The following is a 20,666-nucleotide window of genomic DNA, read 5'->3' on the forward strand; positions in this document are numbered from 1 at the left end:
CCCTCAAGTCTGCCTTCTGTGGCTGTTTTCCTAATGTGAAGGTAGCCCTCAGTTTTCCTTCAGTGTAACCACTGCATCGCACTGCACTGAGGTTGGGAGTTCTGAATGTTCACTGAACATCACAGTCCGGAGGGAGGCCTCTGTCTTATCCGGATGAGTAAGGAGCAACTGGATGAGTCTCAGTGATGGCAAATTAAAGACTTTTAAACTCAAGCAACACACAGTAGCAAAGCTATTAATGCCAATTTTCCTGTTCCATTTGCTTCTCCCATGTAACTTTGGACATTGGTCTACTTTTGTAATTTTAGTCAAATGGAAACATTATCTAATCAGAGCTTCCATTTTCAATCTCACTTTCATCATGAGTGAGAGAAATTAATCAACACCTGTACTCTCTTTAAGAAACCCCCAAATCTCATGAAGGGGAACCTTGGACCTGAAATACAGCTAGAAGGAGCACTAATGTGATGGCTGTTGGCTTACATGTCAGCAAGCCTCTACACTGCTACCTTCCACCCTGTCCAGTCACAGTGGGAGCCTGAGCTGGCCAGAGGCTGCTACTGCTAAACCAGTAGCCTCAAAACCCAGTTCAGATGTTCCTAAGGAGAGTAGTGAGGAACACAGGAAGGTAACTAGTTTGGTATATCTGAAAAGCCAATTTCAAACCTCTTCCCTCCCTAAAATCTCATGCCTATATAGAAAGAGCATGAGACTACATAAAGGAGGGGCAAGCAGAAAGATCTGGAGTAGCTATCTTCAAAACACAGCTATTAAATACACTCATTCAAGCCTCATCAGTTTTGAATTTTTTGTTGTCTAAAATCACTTCAAATAAAAAAGTAAAATAAATAAATAAATATATAAATAGGGCCTAGGTCACACTCATATACTGCCTGTGCTTAGAGACCCAAATCACCCCATTAATGCTCCTTCTAATGGTAATGTCCATAGAGCTCTAATATCCTGGCTTATATTTCTTGCTTATTTGAAATATATTCTATAGGACAGATTCCCAAACCTTGCCAAAATGAAAGAGATAAAAATCGTTCATCAATGGTCACAGGTGATAATTAAGACTACTCTGGTGACCCCTTTAATTATCGCTAGATATAAGATTATTTGTCAAAAACTTTTGGAGCATCATACCTGTCAATACAATTTTAACCACATTAATGTTGTAATTTGCCTCCTCTTCACCACGGTAAATTCTTCCAAGGTTGTCTCATTCTTGGAATAACCTTCAACCTGTTTGTCATATATTCTATCTATTCAAAGTTCTCTGTAGTCATCTGAATAGTGGGCCCCAAAGAAATTAGGTGCTAATCCCTGGAACCTGCAAATGTTAACTTATTCAGAAAAAGGGCCTTTGCAGATGTGATTAGGTTAAGGGTCTTCAGATGGGAGGATTATCCTGGATCACATGGGTGGAACCTAAATGCTATCATAATTATTCTTATAAGAAGCAGATAGAAGAATCAGACACATAGAGGAGAAAAGGCTGTGAAAACAGAGGCTGAGACCAGACTGATGTGGCTACAAGCACAGGAATGCTGGTAGCCACCAGAAGCTGCAAGAGGCCAGGATTCTCCCCTGGAGCTTCTAGAGGGAGAGCAGCCTGCTGACAACTTGATTTTGTCCCAGTGATAATGATTTTGGACTTCTGGTCTCCAGAACTCTGAGAGAATTAATTTCGGTTGTTTTAAGGTAACAAGTTTGTGATAATTTATTATAGCAACCACAGTAAACTAATATACTTTTTTTTTTTTCAAATTATATAAACAAAGAGAAAAAAGGAGGTAAAAGCTTTTTTCCCATTTTTTTTTTTAAATAACTATATGTGATTATTTAGTATTTTAAAATGCATTTCAGGCTGGGCATATGCACAGTGGCTCACACTTGTAATCTCAGCACTTTGGAAGGCCACAGTGGGAGGACTGCTTAAGACTAGGAGTCTGAGGCTGCAGTGTACTGTGACTGCACCACTGCACCCCAGCCAGGCTGACAGAGCAAGATCGTATTTCTAAAAAAGAATTTTTTAAAATAAACAAATAGTATTTTAATAGCTGGTTGTTCCCATACAGTTCCTACATTCATCGTAGCCCCTGTAATGCTAATAGAATGAATAAACAAAGTTGAAAATAATGCCTCACCTTGCGATACCTATTTCTGGCCAAGAAGCCTCGCAAGTAAGACTGAAGAACGATAGTGGCAGCTCGTCTAATCTTGTACCTCCTGCAGACCACAAACATGCGCCAGTACTTTTGAATGATGGTTGCTGCCTTGGTTCTGCGCAGAAACTTAGCATAGCTGGCCAAAGAAAATAATATTACGTTGTCAGTAATCAGAAAAAAATGCAGGAATACATGCTAGAGATACTTAAACAGTGTCACTGTTTTACGCATAAAGAGTAGTACCTCCATTGTATTATTCTAATAATGTGCATGATAAGTCAACATTCATATTTACTTACACTTGTATAGCAATTTACAGTTTCCCAAAGTATTTTTCCATTTATTATCTCATCTGAGCCCTCCCTAACTCTGAAAAGTAGGATGGCCCACATTGCCAGATTTTACAAGAAAGCAAAATTCACAAAAGTTCATACTTTCTACAACAGGATCCATTTACCCTGGGCCATGCCCTCTTTATAGAGCAGACAGACATACACAGTAATCTCATACTTAGTTATCACCATCTTTCTTGGATCTAGCCATTATTAATCTACCATACTTTTCCTGAATTTGTGAGGGTATAAGTTCATGATTAATTCATTTCTACTTATACTTCTCAATTAAAATTAACCTAACATGTAATCACACTAAAGTGCAATTCTCTTCCAGACCCTCTCAGTTAACTGCTCCTGAAAATTATTCAATGAAGTCATTATTAACTAGCTCATATTCATGACTGTTTTAATTTATACACAATTTCCTCAAGCCCAATATAAAAGTATCAAAAATAAAAATTTTGAGGACATAAGCAAGCAGCAGTTTGTAAATGTTTTGAAGATAAATCTGAATCATTCATACGGCTGAGTGAAATTTTATTCTATTTAGCTGTCCTATGAGTTAATTTGTTGTCCCTTGGAACTAAGAAAAGGTAAGGTGTTATCTTTTCAGGTATGGTGACCACTCAAAACTGTCCTTGGACAGTGAATTAGATGTGCACTCTAATCTGTCCCCAGGAGACCTACCATCGGGCCTGGTAGCCTCGCACGTATCTCTGCACGGTGATGGCCGCCTTCCGCATGCGTAGGTACTTCTTCCTCAGCAGCCACCCTCGGATGGTCTTCTGGATCCGGATGCAGGCAGCCCTCAGTTTGTCTGCTCTCAATTTTTCTAGATAGGCCACTTGACCGGCACGGAAAAAGATCTTTGTCTTACCAAACTGGTATTTGTCCTTGTCCTATTTTTGGAATAAATTGTATATTCAGAAATAGTAATCATATAAATGAAATTTAAAAGAAAAAATGTCTAAAAGCAGAATCAGTAAAGGAATGAATCTATTAGCTAAAACTTGGGCTACATCACAATTAACTAATGGAGCCAGATTTTTAATCCTATGCAAGTTGAGCAAATAGAAGGGATTTTAAGAAAAACTGCAGTTTAAGAGTTATTTTCCAGAATTATTCTACCTGGAATTATTATCTGAGGCCCAAAACTTGGTTGTGGGTTATAGGCAGTTATTATTTGCTTGTTTGTGTTTTAAACATCTCAAGGAAATGGAGATGTTGACTCTCTCTGACTGACCCAGGTTGTAAGGATTACATCGGGCTGTATATTCCATGAGAAGCTGAAGGGACAAAAACACCAGTGTGAAGAATAAGGCAGGAAGAAACGCATACGAAATAAAATTCAAAAACCAAAAACCAAAATTCTTGGGTATTCATATTGAGTTACATTTCTAAACAGTTATCTCTTGGCTTTATCAATAATATCTGAAAACAAACTAATAAAACTCCATTAATATGTTTAAAATCCTACAAATTGGCCAGGCGTAGTGGCTCACGCGTGTAATCCTAGCACTTTGGGAGGTCAAGGTGGGTGAATCATGATGTCAGGAGATCGAGAACATCCTGGCCAACATGGTGAAATCCTGTCTACTAAAACACAAAAAATTAGCTGGGCATGGTGGTGTGCACCTGTATTCCCAGCTACTCAGGAGGCTGAGGCAGGGGAATCGCTTGAACCCAGGAGGTGGAGGTTGCAGTGAGCCAAGATCGCGTCACTGCACTCTAGCCTGGCAACAAAGCAAGAATCCATCTCAAAAAAAAAAAAAAATCATTTTAAACTCCTTTTACAAAAATATAATCATTTATATTACATTGTGATTCACCTTATCTAGAAGTATACAAATCAGTAACCATTCTTGCATCAAAGAATGGAATTTATGTATAAGAATCATTACTGTGATCTGAAATTCTTTTTTTTTTTTTTGAGACGAGTCTTGCTCTGTCTCCCAAGCTGGACTACAGTGCTGTGATCTCAGCTCACTGCAGCCTCCGCCTTCTGGGTTCAAGTGATACTCCTGCCTCAGCCTCCTGAGTAGCTGGGATTACAGGTGAGCACCACCACGTCCAGCTAATTCTTACATTTTTAGTGGAGACAGGGTTTCACCATGTTGGCCAGGACGGCCACGAACTCTGGGCCTCAAGCAGTCCACCCACCTCAGCCTCCCAAAGTGCTGGGATTAAGAGCATGAGCCACCATGCTCGGCCATGTGATCTGAAATTCTAAGGGAAAATAAAGAAAACCATTTTTCCCTATAAGTAGATATCTTGTCATGTCTCATACATGAAACCAAAAAATGAGAAACATCTACATATATCTAAAAAAACTAAAATTATTTCAATTTAAATCAATAAAGTTTACATAGGAACCCTAGCTAGAAAAGCGGTCCTTACCCCCAACCCGCTTCACACCTCACACCAATCCTGCCTCTATCTTTCAGCCTCCTCTGCCTAAATTCCCGCAAATACCTGATCAGGCCTGAAGTGGCCTGGGTGAGGGGACCAGGCATGGGCCTGTTCCTACTTTCTGCTCTACATTCCCACCTGAACACAGGTTAGAAGGGGATTGGGCAGGCGGTGCACAGTGACTCACAACTGTAATCCCAGCACTTTGGGAGACCGAGGCAGGCGGATCACGAGGTCAGGAGTTTGAGACCAGGCTGGCCAACATGGTAAAATCCTGTTTCTACTAAAAATATAAAAATTAGCTAGGTATGGTGGTGCACACCTATAATCCCAGCTACTGGGGAGGCTGAGGCAGGAGAATGGCTTGAACCCAGGAGGTGGAGGTTGCAGTGAGCCAAGATCATGCCACTGCACTCCAGCCTGGGTGAAAGAGCAAGACTCTGTCTCAAAAAAAAAAAGAAGGGAATTGGTGCAAACTCAAAAAGCCCCAGTTTAAAAAAAAAAAAAAAAGCATTATTGAGGAAGTGAACTTAGCTCTTTCAAGGAAAAAATATTATTAACAACAAAGGGGCATTACATTTAGTTCACAGCTAGTAATTATGATCAATTAGCTCAAAGTGAGGTACTCCATCTAGGCTAGTGTTAACTAACTGAAAATATTTTTTTAAAAACCTTTCATAAATCTTTAATTCTCTAAGACCAAGATCAGTAGTTCTCAAAATGTAGTCCTCAGACAGCATCGGTAGCACCCGGGAAATGCAAATTCTTGCGCCCACCTCAGACCTACTGAATCAGAAATTCTGATGGCGGAGCCCAGAAATCTGTATTTTAACAAGCATTCCAGGTCCCAGTAAAGTTGCAGAACTCTTTAGCCTGGCCTGCAAGACTCTCTGTAACACCAACCTACATTTCCTAACCATTTCTCTACTGTCTCATACACAAATCTCACCCTGCAAAAAACTGTTTTCAGAGCAAACCCTATGCTTATCTTGCTTTTTACTCCCTCTTATAATATTCTCCTTCCATTTTTGCATAACCTTACCCATTCTCAGGGCCTGACTCAAAACACACCTCTTTCATGAAATCTCTCCTTCCTGTAGTTAGACGTCGCTTTGTCATCCCGATTTCTTGTTCCACTCATTCAGCATTTGATATAGACACTATGGTTAAATATTATACTTGTCTTCAAAAAGTATTACTTTCCAAGTAAGACTATATTACCTGAGAACAAGACTTATTTTTTCTTAATCACACAGCATTTGGCCTGGTGTCTTCCAGAAGTAAGTACTAGGTACATTTTTATTAATAATAATCAAACTGTCTAAGAAGAATGTGTCTCAAGTGTGGGTCCAGGCCTCACAGCTCTGCCTCCTGACAGTGGACCATCATCCTCACTACTTCCAGCATCCTAAACACAGTAGCGTGCCCCTTTTGGATCCCACCCTGAAATGATCTGGATTAGGAAAATCTTATACAAAAGTTCCTGGGGCTCTCCAAGGTCAGAACCACTAGGCCTTCTGCTCAGATGACTGTAAGTGAAATCTTTCTTACCAGTATCAGTTTCTCTAACACATTCTTGCATGTTTGCTTTCTGTCACTCAGCACATCTTTCTGCTTCATTAGGACACGGTAGCGGCTGAAAAATTCTTGGTAAGTCCACCTATTAAAAGAAAACCATCTGAGTTTACTTAAAGAACTAGGATCTTCTCCCATTAGGACCCCTTACATCTGAAAAACGCCAGGCTCACCGTGAGGGGAAACCAGCCGCACTGATTCGGATGGTTTCCAGGACACCGCAAGCTCTCAGCTGCTGCACTGCCCTCTTCTCATCAAACCTACACATAAAAATCAAAGCCATTAATCCACAAAGAACCTGGCTGGTGGCCACAAATTACTCTCCTCAGTCAGGGTGTAAATTATTTTGTAAGAGCAAAATGGATAAATCAGAAAAGAAAGCATTCAGAAGTCGGAGCAGTGATTAAAATGGAAAACTATGAGAGAATGGGGAGGAGACAATATTTTACAGCAGTAAAAATAGCTGTAAACATTACCTGCAACTTATAACACAAACTCTTATAAGAGTTTGCTGGGTGTGGTGGCTCACATCTGTAATCTCAGAATTTCGGGAGACCCAGGAGGGTAGATCACCTGAGGTCAGGAGTTCGAGAACAGCCTGGCCAACATGGAGAAACCCCATCTCTACTAAAAACAGAAAAATTAGCCAAGCATGGTGGCACACACCTGTAATCCCAGCTACTCGGGAGGCTGACGCTGGAGAATCACTTAAACTCGGGAGGTGGAGGTTGCAGTGAGCCAAGATCGCGCCACTGCACTCCAGTCTGGGCCACAGAGTGAGACTTTGTCTCAACAACAACAACAACAAGAAAGTCCACTGAGCACATTTAAAACAACACAACATGGCCAAGTGCAGTGGCTCACTCCTGTAATCCCAGCACTTTAGGAGGCTGAGGTGGGCGGATCATGAGGTCAGCAGTTTGAGACCAGCCTAGCCAACATGGTGAAACCCTGTCTCTATGAAAAATACAAAAATTAGCCAGGCATGGTGGCGGGCACCTGTAATCCCAGCTACTCCAGAGGCTGAGGCAAGAGAATCACTTGAACCTGGGAAGTGGAGGTTGCAGTGAGCCGAGGCCGCGCCATTGCACTCTAGCCTGGGCGACACAGCGAGACTCCGTCTAAAAAACAACAGTAGCAACAACAACATAACGCTCCTTTGTACTTTGCCCATACTCATTTCATGGCATGGCCTGACAAGAAGCTCTCAGAAGTCATTAGATCAGTACACAGAGCTCCCCTGGAATAAAGACTGGTCAACCCTGGAGATTTCTCTAACAGGAAGCACAAATTAAATATGCCTCATTCAGTTATATTTTTTAAAAAATTCCTACTGTTCTAAACCTAGTGTCCACATCAATGAACAAGATTTTTGTTTTGTATTACATTTTGTATTTATTTCACTCTAGGCAAATGGCATCCTCAAGCTAAACTGGCACTGAAGAGGAAGTATTAAGGTTTCCCTTCAGCCAAATGATTGCTCCTGTGACTTCCATAGTTAAGTTCTGAGCGATCCATCTAAGGCCTCCCCTGTGCTATCTTCTCAGGTGTTCCATTGGTGGTGGAAGATGGGGTTGGTTGATAAAAGGTCATGGTCCTGAGGGCTGTCCAGGACAGAGGCCCAAGTGTAGCAGCTTCTTCCTGCTTCCCACTTCTTCCATGAAGGACTTCTTGGTGATGAAGCAGAGAGAAAGACAGCAGTCCTTCAGAACTGCCCTTCAGTCTAAGGCAGAATCTCCAGACAGTAGGACTGGCACGGGGGTAGGGAAAAGCGTACTCATACACTGTGGAGGGGGTGGGGAGTGGGAGCTATTACAACCTTTTTAAGTGTGCCTGGTCTTTGACCTATAAATTCCAGTTCTAGAATCACATTATTCCAATGAGATAATCAGACAAATACACAAAAATGTTTGGCACAGGATGTTTATTATAGCATTGTTGGAACAACTTAAATGGCCATCAGTAGGAACTAATTTAAATAAATGATACTATGTCTATACAATGGGATACTCTGTAGTCATTACGATTATGTGATTTTTATTTACCAAAAGGGAAAGTGTTCACAATCTATTAAAAGTAAAGACTAAACAGCAATCATAGCACAAGGCCCCTCCTTTTGTGTGTGTGTGTGTCTCTCTCTCTCTCTCTCACACACACACACGGAGCATGGAGGGAAGAGAAGGTGGTTAATCAAGAACAATGTATGACAGTTAATACCAGTTATCTCCCTGGGTATGATGGATGCTTTTTCTCTTTTTTTTTTCTGAGATGAAGTCTCGCTCTTGTCCCCCAGGCTAGAGTGCAGTGGTGCAATCTTGGCTCACTGCAACCTGCACCTCCTGAGTTCAAGCGATTCTCCTACCTCACCCTCCTGAGTAGCTGGGATTACAGGTGCCTGCCACTACGCCCAGCTAATTTTTGTACTTTTAGTAGAGACAGGGTTTCACCATGTTGGCCAGGCTGGTTTTGAACTCCTGACCTCAAGTGATCCACCTACCTCGGCCTCCCCAAGTGCTGGGATTACAGGTGTGAGCCACTGCACCCGGTTGATGGATGCTTTTTCATTTATTTTTATACTATTCTGTATTTCCTGAAAACTGTCTTTACAATGTACATGTATTACTTTTAAAATTAGAAAAATAGGCTGGGCATGGTGGCTCACGCCTGTAATCCTAGCACTTTGGGAGGCCGAGGGGGGTAGATCATGAAGTCAGGAGTTCAAGACCAGCCTGGCCAAGATGATAAAACTCCATCTTCACTAAGAATACAAAATTAGCTGGGCGTGGTGGTGCATGCCTGTAATCCCAGCTACTCGGGAGGCTGAGGCAGGAGACTTGCTTGAACCTGGGAGGCAGAGGTTGTGGTAAGTCGAGATCACACTATTGTACTCCAGCCAGGGCAAGAAGAGCGAAACTCTATCTCAAAATAAATAAATAAATACATAAAATTAGAAAAGTATTTGTTTTGTAAAAACAAATCTCCAGAAAGATTGATTCTCCCTTCATGCATGTTATCTGAAGCAGGAGGAGGTGCTGGTAAAAACAGACACCCTTTGATGATTTCAACAGTGGAAAAGCAGCAGGTAAGCATTTGCCAAACAGCCTTGTCCTAGCCAGTGCTGGTTCCACCTGATGCCCAAATCAACAAAAATCCCAGACAGATCAATTGAAGAAAATTCAAAACAGAAACCAGAACCAGAATGCTTGGTTGACCTCAACTTTTCAAATCTTCAGAAGGCTGATAATTTATTCTCACATTCTCAAAAGGGACAAAAACTGAAAAAATAATCTACTGACTAATGGTTTCCCTCTACAAGACATGAAGACTTACCCAAGTATTTTTTCCTTATAAAAATGTAAGGAAAATATTGGTTTGCTTGGTTGGTTTGGCACTTCTTACAAGATATGTACTTTTTCATTGGGTAGTTCAGAAATACTTACGTGAATGGGAACTTGAAGTCATTAGGCTTGATACAGCGCACATAGTGAGGGGTAGTGGCATTGAGTGTCTCCATAAGCAGGTGCAGGGAGTTTCTGAACTGCATGAAAAAGGGCAGAAGCGGGTATCAAGGATTTGTCCAAAGTCAAAGATGAGGTAAAACCATGGGAAATTCTCTTCCTATGACACTAATGGAGATAACTCTGCCACTTATAAACTTAACCCATCTTCAGAAGAGGAGCTGTCACAAAACAAGAATGCTAGGGCTTTTGGTTAAAATTTGCCTAAATTCTACCATTTTCATGCTTACTCTACTAAATATAGATTCCTATACTCCCACTCCTCTTCCCCACAGGAAGCTACAGAAATCTGTTATGAGCTGTCATATGTAACTAACAATATAACCTTGCTTTAAGGCCATTTAATCACATAAAGTGGGAATTTTGATGGAAGATACTGGAAAACGTAGCAGATGACTTAAAAGAGTATAGGTTATGAGTAAGAGAATGACAAAGGATAGGCAGAGAGGAGTTAAAATTAAGGACCTAGGATCAGGACTGGAGGCTGTGGACCTGGATCAGGCCCTGTTCCTATCTAAACCAGGCACAGGGTCACATGCACAGGAGAGCAAGCTGAGGAGCGCTCAGCCTCCATTCAAAGCCCTACTCTCTGTTCAGGCACTAAGCATGTATGTAACATTTTCCACTCTCAGAGAACATAAGACATCAAAGAAAGGTGAGGGCCCTGTTCTGAAGGAGCTGACTGAGGCACCATACAAATACAGAGACAAAACAAACAGAAAACTAAGCAAAGATGGGGTGGTCTGAGGCAGACGACATGCACTAGAAGAATTAAACTGTAGAGAAAATTATTCCAGGAAAGGTTTATGCAGTCACAGGTCTAAAACTGGGTGGAGAAGAGTTTTAGTGGACGGTGTTGTATGACATTACAGTCAAAGTTCTAGGCTCTCCTCAACTGAGGATCCCACTTGGGAGGCTGAAGAGGGAAGATCTGAGGTTTCAGATGAGCCAGAAAGGAAGGAGCCTGGCAGCAGCTCCCTGAACTCACCTGATGCCCCACCGTTTTCTTGTGCTCTTTGGCCATCTGGCCTGGTCTGCCTTTGGTGGGCTTTGCAGGAGTGCGTGTAAGGGGTGTGCGCCCTGAGGAGGTGGCTGAGGTTGGACTGATGGCCTTCTCATCATCTTGAAATAGTTCTGGTAGCATCTTAAACTAAGTCAGAAACAGTATAAGGAAATCATTCTAAACCAAACTTGAACGTAAACCTTCACAAAATAAATATTACAGAGATTCCCTTCCTTAAGTAATCACCGTCAGAGTCACACACCAGAAAGAGTCGCTATCTATGATAAGAGCCAAGAATATGAGAGGAAGGTGAGGTAAAAGCTATAAAAAAAAACATGGAAAAATGCAGTAATTCTACAACCGTGTCTGGGGGAAAGCAAAGTCAGAACTACTGCACCCGGACTTGAAAACCTAATCCACAGGAAATGACAAATTTAAACATATTAATGGGCTTGAATTATAATTATTTTATGGGAAAAATAGTAATTGAAAGCCTTATTACTTCATTTCCACAAACTGTTTTAGCATCAGGTGGAGAAAAACACTATTCCAAGTTTGTATGTTATTTATCAAGTGTTTACTCACCTGCTTTATTTGCCTGCCTACTAACTTAAGTGCTGAGCAGTAACTCAAAAACATCATCGAAAATCTCAGCAGGAAAGGGTCATAAACAAATTCTGCAATATTAGAAGGTTTTAAAAGTTATGAATAACAATTTTTGGAAGATAATTTGGGTTACAGAAAAAAAAGTTTAAAACCCTACCCATATCCTATACATTTGATATTTGTTTTCGAGGGATTTATAACTTCAACAAATAATTCCTGTAATCAATTTTGTGTTCTATCAGGTTAGCAATGTGAAAGACTATTATAAGATCTGGTACTCAATAAGTAGGTAGATGATACTAGTCAATACGGTTGGGAGAAATTTTATGGAAAAAAAGAGACTTCAAACGAATCCAAAGGAACATCTTGATGTATGTACATACCTTTACAACAGTGCCACATCCCATATAAATAAAACCAGTTCTTCTAATTAGTCAAGCTATATTTGCAACTACAGTTATTTATCTATTAACCTTAATACAACCCATTTAATCTTCATAACAATTCCATAAATTAGATGCTATCATGATTCTATTTTATAGATGAGAGATCTGAGGCATAAACTCAGTAGATGAACTGTGCTTCCCCTTATTAATCAGCTATACAAAAAGTAGAGGGTTAAAACTCATTTTAATAGTACTTGGTAGAACTGAAATTTAGTGGTATTTACTCAAGTTGCAATTTATTTATATGCTTCCCGATATTAGATGTGGCAATGAAAGATTTCTTTATGGTGGAAAAATATCAAATAAGGCACCTTCTGATAAGTTTATAATTCCATATATATATATATATATTTTTAATTCCTTTTCAAGTTGTAAGCTAGAGGCTGCAGGAAAAAAAAGACAAAACACATAAATACACAAACATACTCTACACTGTATTACCACAAAAATAATTCTACTCAAAACACATAACACATATATTAATCTTCTAAAATTAGTACTTTCAAGAGAACACATTTACACTATGTGATACTGGCTTCTATCAGGTGCAGTGAAATTATGAAGTTCATACCCCTAGATTGGGTTTCAGCAAAGACCAGGAGCAGAGGAAGCCTCCAAGCTATGTTAGGTAAGTCACACACTGTCCCTACTTCAATGGCAACAATGTTACACAGACTGGTGGTCACTGCAAATGATTTGTCAGAACGCATACCCACTTTATGATGACTAAGGACTCAAAAGCCAATTAGAAAACTAAATCAGAATAAAGACAACTGATCAAGGATGCCTCAAGAATGAGAACCTGGCCAGGTGCGGTGGCTCATGCCTGTAATCCCAGCACTTTGGGAGGCCGAGGTGGGTAGTTCCCTTAAGACCAGGAGTTCAAGACCAGCCTGGACAACATGGTGAAACCCCATCTTGACAAAAAATTAGCCAGGCATGGTGGCGTGCACCTGTAGTCCCAGCTACTTGGGAGGCTGATGTGGAAGGATCACCTGAGCCGGGGAGGTCGAGGCTGCAGTGAGTCCTATGATCATCACATCACTGCCCTCCAGCCTGGGTGACAGTGAGACACTGTCTCAAAACAACAACAACAAGAATCAGATGAAAACCTGTGAATGTTCTGTTTCAGCTAAATTACTTTGACAAAGTAATAAAACTAGAATTTTATCATTATTTATAAATCAAATCAATAAAGATCTTTAACGAGTCTGGCATTGTGGGAATTTTCTCTTACATATCAATCCTGTAAACTATAAACAATTAATGCCCAGTGACTGTTAGACACTTTAACCTTTTTTTTTTTGGAGACAGAGTCTCGCTGTCTCCCAGGCTGGAGTACAGTGGCACAATTACGGCTCACTGCAGCCTCAATCTCCCAGGCTCAAGTGATTCTCCCACTCAGATTCCCAAGTAGCTGAAACTACAGCCATGCACCACCATGCCCAGCTAATTTTTGTATTTTTTTGTAGAGATGGGGTTTTGCCATGTTGCTCAGGCTGATCTTATACTCCTGGGCTCAAGCAGCCTGCCTGCCTCGGCCTCCCAAAGTGCTGGGATTACAGGCATGAGCTACCACACCTGGTCTCACCTTATTATTTTCTGAAGGTTAAAACTGGGATTTGGTCTTTATGTAATCTTTATATTATCAAAATAATAGATAGTAAAGGTTTTTATTCTAAAAACAACAGTCAAAATATTCATATACTATTCCACTGAAGTTAAAAGGATTCTCTTAGAATAAAATAGAAAAACAAAGACTGCCAGTCAGTAATCTAGAAGAATTCACAGGAAAATTTTTTATTTTTAGCTGAATACCTGAATATTCATTTTGCTGATCTAAGTAACTGGCTTCCTGCTCTGCTCTCTGTGGGATGAACATGAGCCATGCTCCCCTCCCCATTCTTTCCAGATGGAAGGTCAAGGGATGGAGGAGGGGATCAACCTAATCATCAATACAATGTAGCCATCATAGCTCTTACCATCTGGAACATTCTTTTCCCTCTAGAAAACAGTGTCTCTAGTACCTATGCCTAAGAAAAATAATTTCAAAGTGCTTTGGGCCACACCTGGAACTGCACTCAGTGATGATCCAGTGATCAGTCTCCATCTTGATGGAGTGTGTAAGGCCATGTTTCTAGCACCTCCCTTCAAACTGACAGGGCAGAAAGACTCTTTTCTCTCATGGCCTCTCACCAAGGCACAACACAGTCTAGAACCACTGTGGAGGCAATAATTTCACACAAAACTGAAAGAAACATTGCACAGGAGTTAAAAGCACAGACTCAGCAAGACAGCCTGGATTTTAATTTGGCTTGAAAACTCACTAGCCATGAAGTCTCTGTGTCTCAGGTGTCTCATCCATAAAATGAGAGTCATTAGATGAGTTAGCATTTTTAATACATTTAGAACAGGACCTGACATGCAGCTAAATAACTTTGACTAACATACTAAGTCTTATATATTTGGTAAATTAAAAACTGAAACTGATTTTTGTTAAAAAAATAATTTTTATTGTTAAAAATCTAATGCTTTGAATACCTCCTGGATTAGAGTAAGCCTATCCATAGTTACCTTGCTTAATTTAAGAACTTTAATTTGTTCTTCAAAAACGGTGTCTTTATTCTTTTCGAGAAATCCTTCACACTGGTATTCCACCTGAAAACACATGGAAAAATCTCCTTAACTGATAAAACTTTTGAATAGATATTATAATCATCAATAACAAGAATATTTATTAGTCTCAGGCTATATGATCAGCTCTCAGCAAATGGGTATTATCAGTCTTTTCTAAGAAACCAGGGCCATTCCTGGTAAGAAGCATGTTAACTCTAGAATAAAACTCCTCAAATACTGTTTTTTCTAGGAAACAGTGGTAGTGCTAAGTAACTGTGATCTAAAAGATCCTCTCAGTGGGTGAGCAGATTCATAAGCAGATCCTCTTCTCCCATGCTGGCCAGAGAGCTCTTCCAAGGCTGACTCCTTGTATCTCCTTCCAACCTAGGTCACCATCAAGCAGGGGTGTTTCCTCTTAGAAGAGATTACAACAGGAGAGAGAATCAGAAGGAACAAATGAGGGTTTGATGGGGACAGAGGTGAAAAGCTGCTGATGGATGAAGGTGAAGGCTGGGGAAATATTGCATGATTTGGTAAAGTGGGACTACTTGAGAAGAGACTATTTCTTTTCCAAAACTCCAGCAACTTCAGTTGTCTGCCACTCAAGAGGGTCAAAGCTTGCAAGATAAAACCTTTAGGTGGCCCTAGGGTCATCTCAAGGCTTCTAGATGGAATTAGGGCAGACTTAGAAAGTCCTCAATCCCTAAAGGAGACCCTGTGAAACTTACCCCAAAGCCTACACCACAATCTCCTTGAAATATAAATTACTCTCATTGCTTGTGATTTGCTAAGTACACTATAGAACTTGTGAAGCAGTAAGACAGTATGCCTTATTAGAAGGGACCCAGTGAATCAATCGCAGAGGGTGACAAAAGTCCACAATTGCTATTCTGAAACCCTTGAGATAAGCTATGCTTTAGGACTCGGAATTTTTCAGGCATTTAAGATGTAGTATGTACATGCACCATTTTTTCATATTTCCAGCAAAATGGAAGGCAATGATCTATAACAAAACATATTCATATTTCTACTGTGAAATATGTAAATATCCAGCCTAACTGTGATAAAGACAGACTATAAATAATCTCATGTTAATTCAGATCAGAGATCAGGTTTAGCTAAATGAGTTATAAAAAAAACAAACTTACTTTACAGAGTTTCCTGGATTTCAGAATTATAGACCCATACTTATTTCACAAATAACTCAATGTAGATTAAAGGAAGAGAAAACCAACATGTCAACACTAAAGACTGTTGTCCCTTGAGCCCTGAAGAATGCAAACATCAGCAAAAGGAAAAAAAAGATACTCCTGACTATTGACTTTTTTCCACATTTAAGAATTCAAAAAGAAAAAATGATACAAAGCTTCCTTACTTTGTCAGCAAAATGTTGGATGATGAAAGCTTTGTTTGACAGACGAGGCTTTTCAAAGAGTGTACATTTGTTCAAATGTGTGTTGTACAATTTTTGGGCCCAGGTGTCATCTGTGCCTTTAGGCATCTATATTCATGGGAAAAAGGAAGAAAGAAAACAAAGTACTGTGATTCTTCTAATGCATCAGCTGTCAAAAGATCTTTTTTTTGGCTTTACCTAAGAACTTTTACAATTCAGTTTAGGAGTTCATTCCTTCCACATTTCATTGTTAGAGGCCAACAACCGATTACTAATGAATACTATGACTGAGACCTTCTCATGGGCAACCCAGCCCAATCTTGGGGCAGTTCAATCTGCCTATAAGAAAAATCATGAAACAAATTTTTTGTTGTTGTTGTTTTTTAAACAATAAAAGCTGGCCGGGCATAGCGGCTCAAGCCTGTAATCTCAGCACTTTGGGAGGCCAAGGTGGGTGAATCACTTGAGGTCAGGAGTTTGAGACCAGCCTGACCAGAATGGTGAAACCCCATCTCTACTAAAAATACAAAAAATTAGCCAGGCGGGGTGACGGGCACCTGTAATCCCAGCTACTCAGAAGACTGAGGCAGGAGAATCCCTTGAACCTGGGAGAAGGATGTTGCAGTGAGCAGAGGTCACACCATTGCACTCCAGCCTGGGCGACAAAAGCGAAATTCCGTCTCAAAAAAAAAAAAAAAAAAAAAAGCTTACCATGAAATATCAGGGCTATTATATATGTTTTCAAAATTCTTTTAAACAGAAAGACAAACATTACATGTTCTCATCTATTTGTGGGATCTAAAAATTAAAGCAATTGAACCCATGAATATAAAGAATAGAAAGATGGTTACCAGAGGCTGGGAAGGGTAGCAGGAAGATAGGGGATGGCTAATCGATACAAAAAAAATTAGAATGAATAAGTCCTAGTATTTGATAATAATTTAATTATACATTTAAGAATAAGAGTATAATTGGATTGTTTGTAACACAAAAGATGAATGCTTGAGGGGATGGATGCCCGATTTTCCATGATGTGATTATTATACATTGCATGCCTATACCAAAATATCTTATGTACCCCCATAAACATATACACCAACTAGGTACCCACAAAATTAAAAATTAAAAAAAATTCTGCCAAATAAAGGTAACATTTGTACATAGTGAAACATTTCTATAATTCAGAAAGATATAAAATGGAGAGTAGTCTCCTCTTGCCATTTCCTCCAACTTAATTATTTCTTCCTCTTTTTTTTTTTTTGAGACGGTTTCACTCTTGTCACCCAGACTGGAGTGCAACGGCACAATCTCGGCTTACTGCAACCTCTGCCTCCCAAGCTCAAGTGATTATCCTGCCTCAGCCTCCCAAGTAGCTGGGACTACAGGTGCACACCACCATGCCCAGCTAATTTTTTGTATTATTTTGTAGACGGGGTTTCACCATATTGCCCAGACTGGTCTCAAACTCCTGAACTCAAATATCCACCCACCTCAGCCTCTCAAAGTGCTGGGATTACAGATGTGAGCCCACCATGCCTGGCCTTCTTAAGTCTCTTTGAAGGCATGTATGTGAATAGGATAATTTTACACACTCCTTGCATTGTTTTCAGCTTCGCAACAATAGCATTCTCTGCATTATTTATGGCTACTAGGTTGTTACTGATTTGTTTGTTATTATTATGACAACTGCCACAGTTTTCTTCTTACATGTATATACCTTGGATACTTTTGCAAGTATAATCAAAGGTGAAATTCCCAGCAGTTCCATTCCTGGGTCAAGGGTATGTAGTTAAAATTATGATAAATGTTGTCACATATCCTATAAAGTATGTTGAATGAATTCATGCTTTTCATCATGAGTATATATGCAATATTCATTTAGTATTATCAAATGAAAGTTATCAAGTCTAAATTTGCCTACTGGATGGGTAAAGAGTGGTGTACCATTTTTGCTTTGGTTTGCATTTTTTTAAATCTCAAGTGAGGCTGAGAACCTTTTCGTTACATGCATCCTTAATGTTGTAGGAAGTCTGGGTGCTTAGGAGGGTACACCTGTGCTATACTGTAACTTACTGCATATAAACTAAAGAGAAATAAAGAGAAAGAATAGGTTTGCCTAAGATCACTCAGTGGTAAAGCTGGGGATCTAATACTTTTTTCCAACATGCTGCACCTTTAAATGTTAAAGATACAACTCCATCCCTGTTAAATATGTCAGTAATATGGAACAACTAGTTAGTTTTACAATTATAACTATTTAGAACTATTATTCAAAATATCTTCTGCACAGTTTCTTGCATTTCTTTAAATAAATTCTATCGCCAAACAAAAAGTACTAAATATAAACAAACTAATAACAAAAGTGGCTAAAATTGGTAGTATCTAGTGTCAATTTTTCATGTAATTTAGAATCGGCTGAAAAGAGGAGGGAAATTCTCCTATTTTCACCTGTAATTAGAACTCTTGGGGTCTAGTGTCCCTTTGGAATGAAAGCATAATTCCCTACTTGTCACCACAACAGCATTCCATGATATACTAATGAATCTCTCTTTGAACCCCTTACCTTCTGACCTTGATATATCTATTTTGATAAACCAAGTACCCCAGGAAATCATACTTGCCTTGCATTCCTCATCCAGTAAATCTAGAATGCCTAGTTTTGATTCTATAAGATTAATACAAGGCTGATTATCATAAAAATCTATGAGTGTCCATGGAATTTGTTCCTTCATATATTCTTCTTGCTCCAATTTGAAGACATGCTGAAATGAAAAAGAAAAAAAAGCAGTCATTACTGGATCATTGTAACAAAGAATGTAGTCAAGAAACAATGTTTATATAAAACACTAAGATGATACCAACATAATTTGAGATAATCTATGGCTTTCAACAACAACAACCTTATGGGAGAAGCATGATTTACACACAGAGAAAGCAAATAAAACAACAGGAAAACCTCAGCTACGTGGGATTCTTGGTGAACAAGTAAATCTAGGTATTTTAAATAGCTGATCAATGTAGCAATCTTTGTGATCTTTTTATTATGTATATTTTCAAAGCTACACTATGTATTTTTGGCTTCTTCAGTTATCATACCGTGCTGCTAACAACATGGGACACAAGAATGCCTTGGCTGGCATTTAACAACTATGTTGATGCCCTCCAAGCTACTGAACCACGCTGGGCAATGCTTTCAGCATAACAAAGTACTTCTCCTATGGGACTGTGGTGCTGAAGTTCACGTGGCTCAGAATTAGTTAATAATTGGCCTTTCTCGTGACTGCCCTGATTATCTTTGATAGTCATGGAGTCTATGACTCACTTTTCTGGCTTCAGCCACTGTCCTCACCATTGCTTCTCATCTCCATTCACACAAAAATATGTATTAACTGTCTACTATGTGCCAGTCACTGCACATGGTTAACAACACAGATGTGGATGCTGCCCTCACGGAGCTTGGAGACAAGTGGGAGAAGCAGACAGAAACCAAATAACCATAAGGAATATAATCATAAGCTATAGTAATATTACAAAGGAAAATAATATGAGCTATAAGAGCAAGGGTCCTCATCTAGTTTGGACACAGGCTGGTCAGGGTAGGCTTCCCTGAGGAGGGCTGTGTGATCTAGTCTCTAAAGATAAATGGGAGCCAAGCTAGTCCAGGTGGGAAGGGCAATTCAACCACTGCCACAGGTCCTGTTTCAGTCTGCTGCCCGGCCACTCCCAGCCAATGCAGCTGACATCACCACTTCTAGTCTCTACAGATGCTAATGACTGCTACTCATTCTTAGGGAGTTTCTGCCTTCCTTTACTCATGTCTTTGGTCTCCTTTGGTTCTTTCACAAATCTTGCTATTTTTGTGGGAAGAAAAGACTTTTGTGATGACGACCAAACAACCCATATTTTCTAGGACCCCACGCCCTGTGAAACTTACACGCCACAAGATCTCCAATGAATACTGATTTGTTTTTCTAAGACCAGCGGAGCGAGCACAAAAGAACCAGCGAGTAGGCAAGGGTAGGAGCAAAACTGCAAGTTTATTTTTGGTAACTTAAGGTGTGGGGGAACCCCGGTGGGGCTCTCGGATGGAGTTCCTGCAGTCCCGACATCCCGACAGGAGTGGGGCTGGGAAGTCCGCTGCTAGGAGCTGTAACTTCTGTTCAAGGCGAGCCTGTCGTAGGTGACCAAAATAAATTTGCAGTTTTGCTCTTACCCTTGCCTACCCGCTGCTTCTTTTGTACGCGTTTCTGGTGGTCTTAGAAAAACAAATCAGTTGGTGCGAAAGACCCGGGAGGAGACCCCTCCTCAGGCCTCTAGGGGTTGAGGAACCTCCTCCTGCTCCCAACGGACCAGGACCTGAGACCCGCTTCCTTCACTCTCACGGCCTCTCTGGGGTAAGTGCCCTTGTCTCCTCTTTACCTCCCTCGGCCAAAAATCCTGCGCAGGTCCGAGGCCCACTTTTGAGCCACCAAGTGGCTCGGGAGACCCGTTCAGAATGGAGACGTCCGCCTGAAGGTAATCTCCACTTTGGCTCCATGAGCCTCCAGTCTGTCTCTGCTGGTTCCAAAGGACGCTTTGAAGCCAGGCAGAGATC

General features: G+C 40.3%; 1 protein-coding gene across 5 annotated transcripts in view; it reads right to left on the reverse strand.

Annotated features, from left to right (window-relative positions):
- MYO5A (myosin VA (heavy chain 12, myoxin)) overlaps positions 1 to 20,666 on the reverse strand; it is a 160,700-nt gene that overhangs the window by 87,084 nt on the left and 52,950 nt on the right. For all 5 annotated transcript variants that reach the window (XM_011928637.1, XM_011928633.1, XM_011928636.1 and 2 more), the window contains exons 11-19: positions 18,694 to 18,834; positions 16,055 to 16,180; positions 14,638 to 14,721; positions 10,997 to 11,158; positions 9,931 to 10,028; positions 6,664 to 6,750; positions 6,467 to 6,575; positions 3,194 to 3,405; positions 2,151 to 2,307 (exon numbers count right to left, since the gene is read on the reverse strand). In XM_011928637.1, coding sequence (XP_011784027.1) covers positions 2,151 to 2,307; positions 3,194 to 3,405; positions 6,467 to 6,575; positions 6,664 to 6,750; positions 9,931 to 10,028; positions 10,997 to 11,158; positions 14,638 to 14,721; positions 16,055 to 16,180; positions 18,694 to 18,834 — 1,176 coding nt within the window. The remainder of the gene's footprint in view (positions 1 to 2,150; positions 2,308 to 3,193; positions 3,406 to 6,466; positions 6,576 to 6,663; positions 6,751 to 9,930; positions 10,029 to 10,996; positions 11,159 to 14,637; positions 14,722 to 16,054; positions 16,181 to 18,693; positions 18,835 to 20,666) is intronic.

The sequence above is a fragment of the Colobus angolensis genome, unplaced genomic scaffold (genome assembly GCF_000951035.1).
Source record: "Colobus angolensis palliatus isolate OR3802 unplaced genomic scaffold, Cang.pa_1.0 Scaffold78, whole genome shotgun sequence".
NCBI lineage: Eukaryota > Metazoa > Chordata > Mammalia > Primates > Cercopithecidae > Colobus > Colobus angolensis.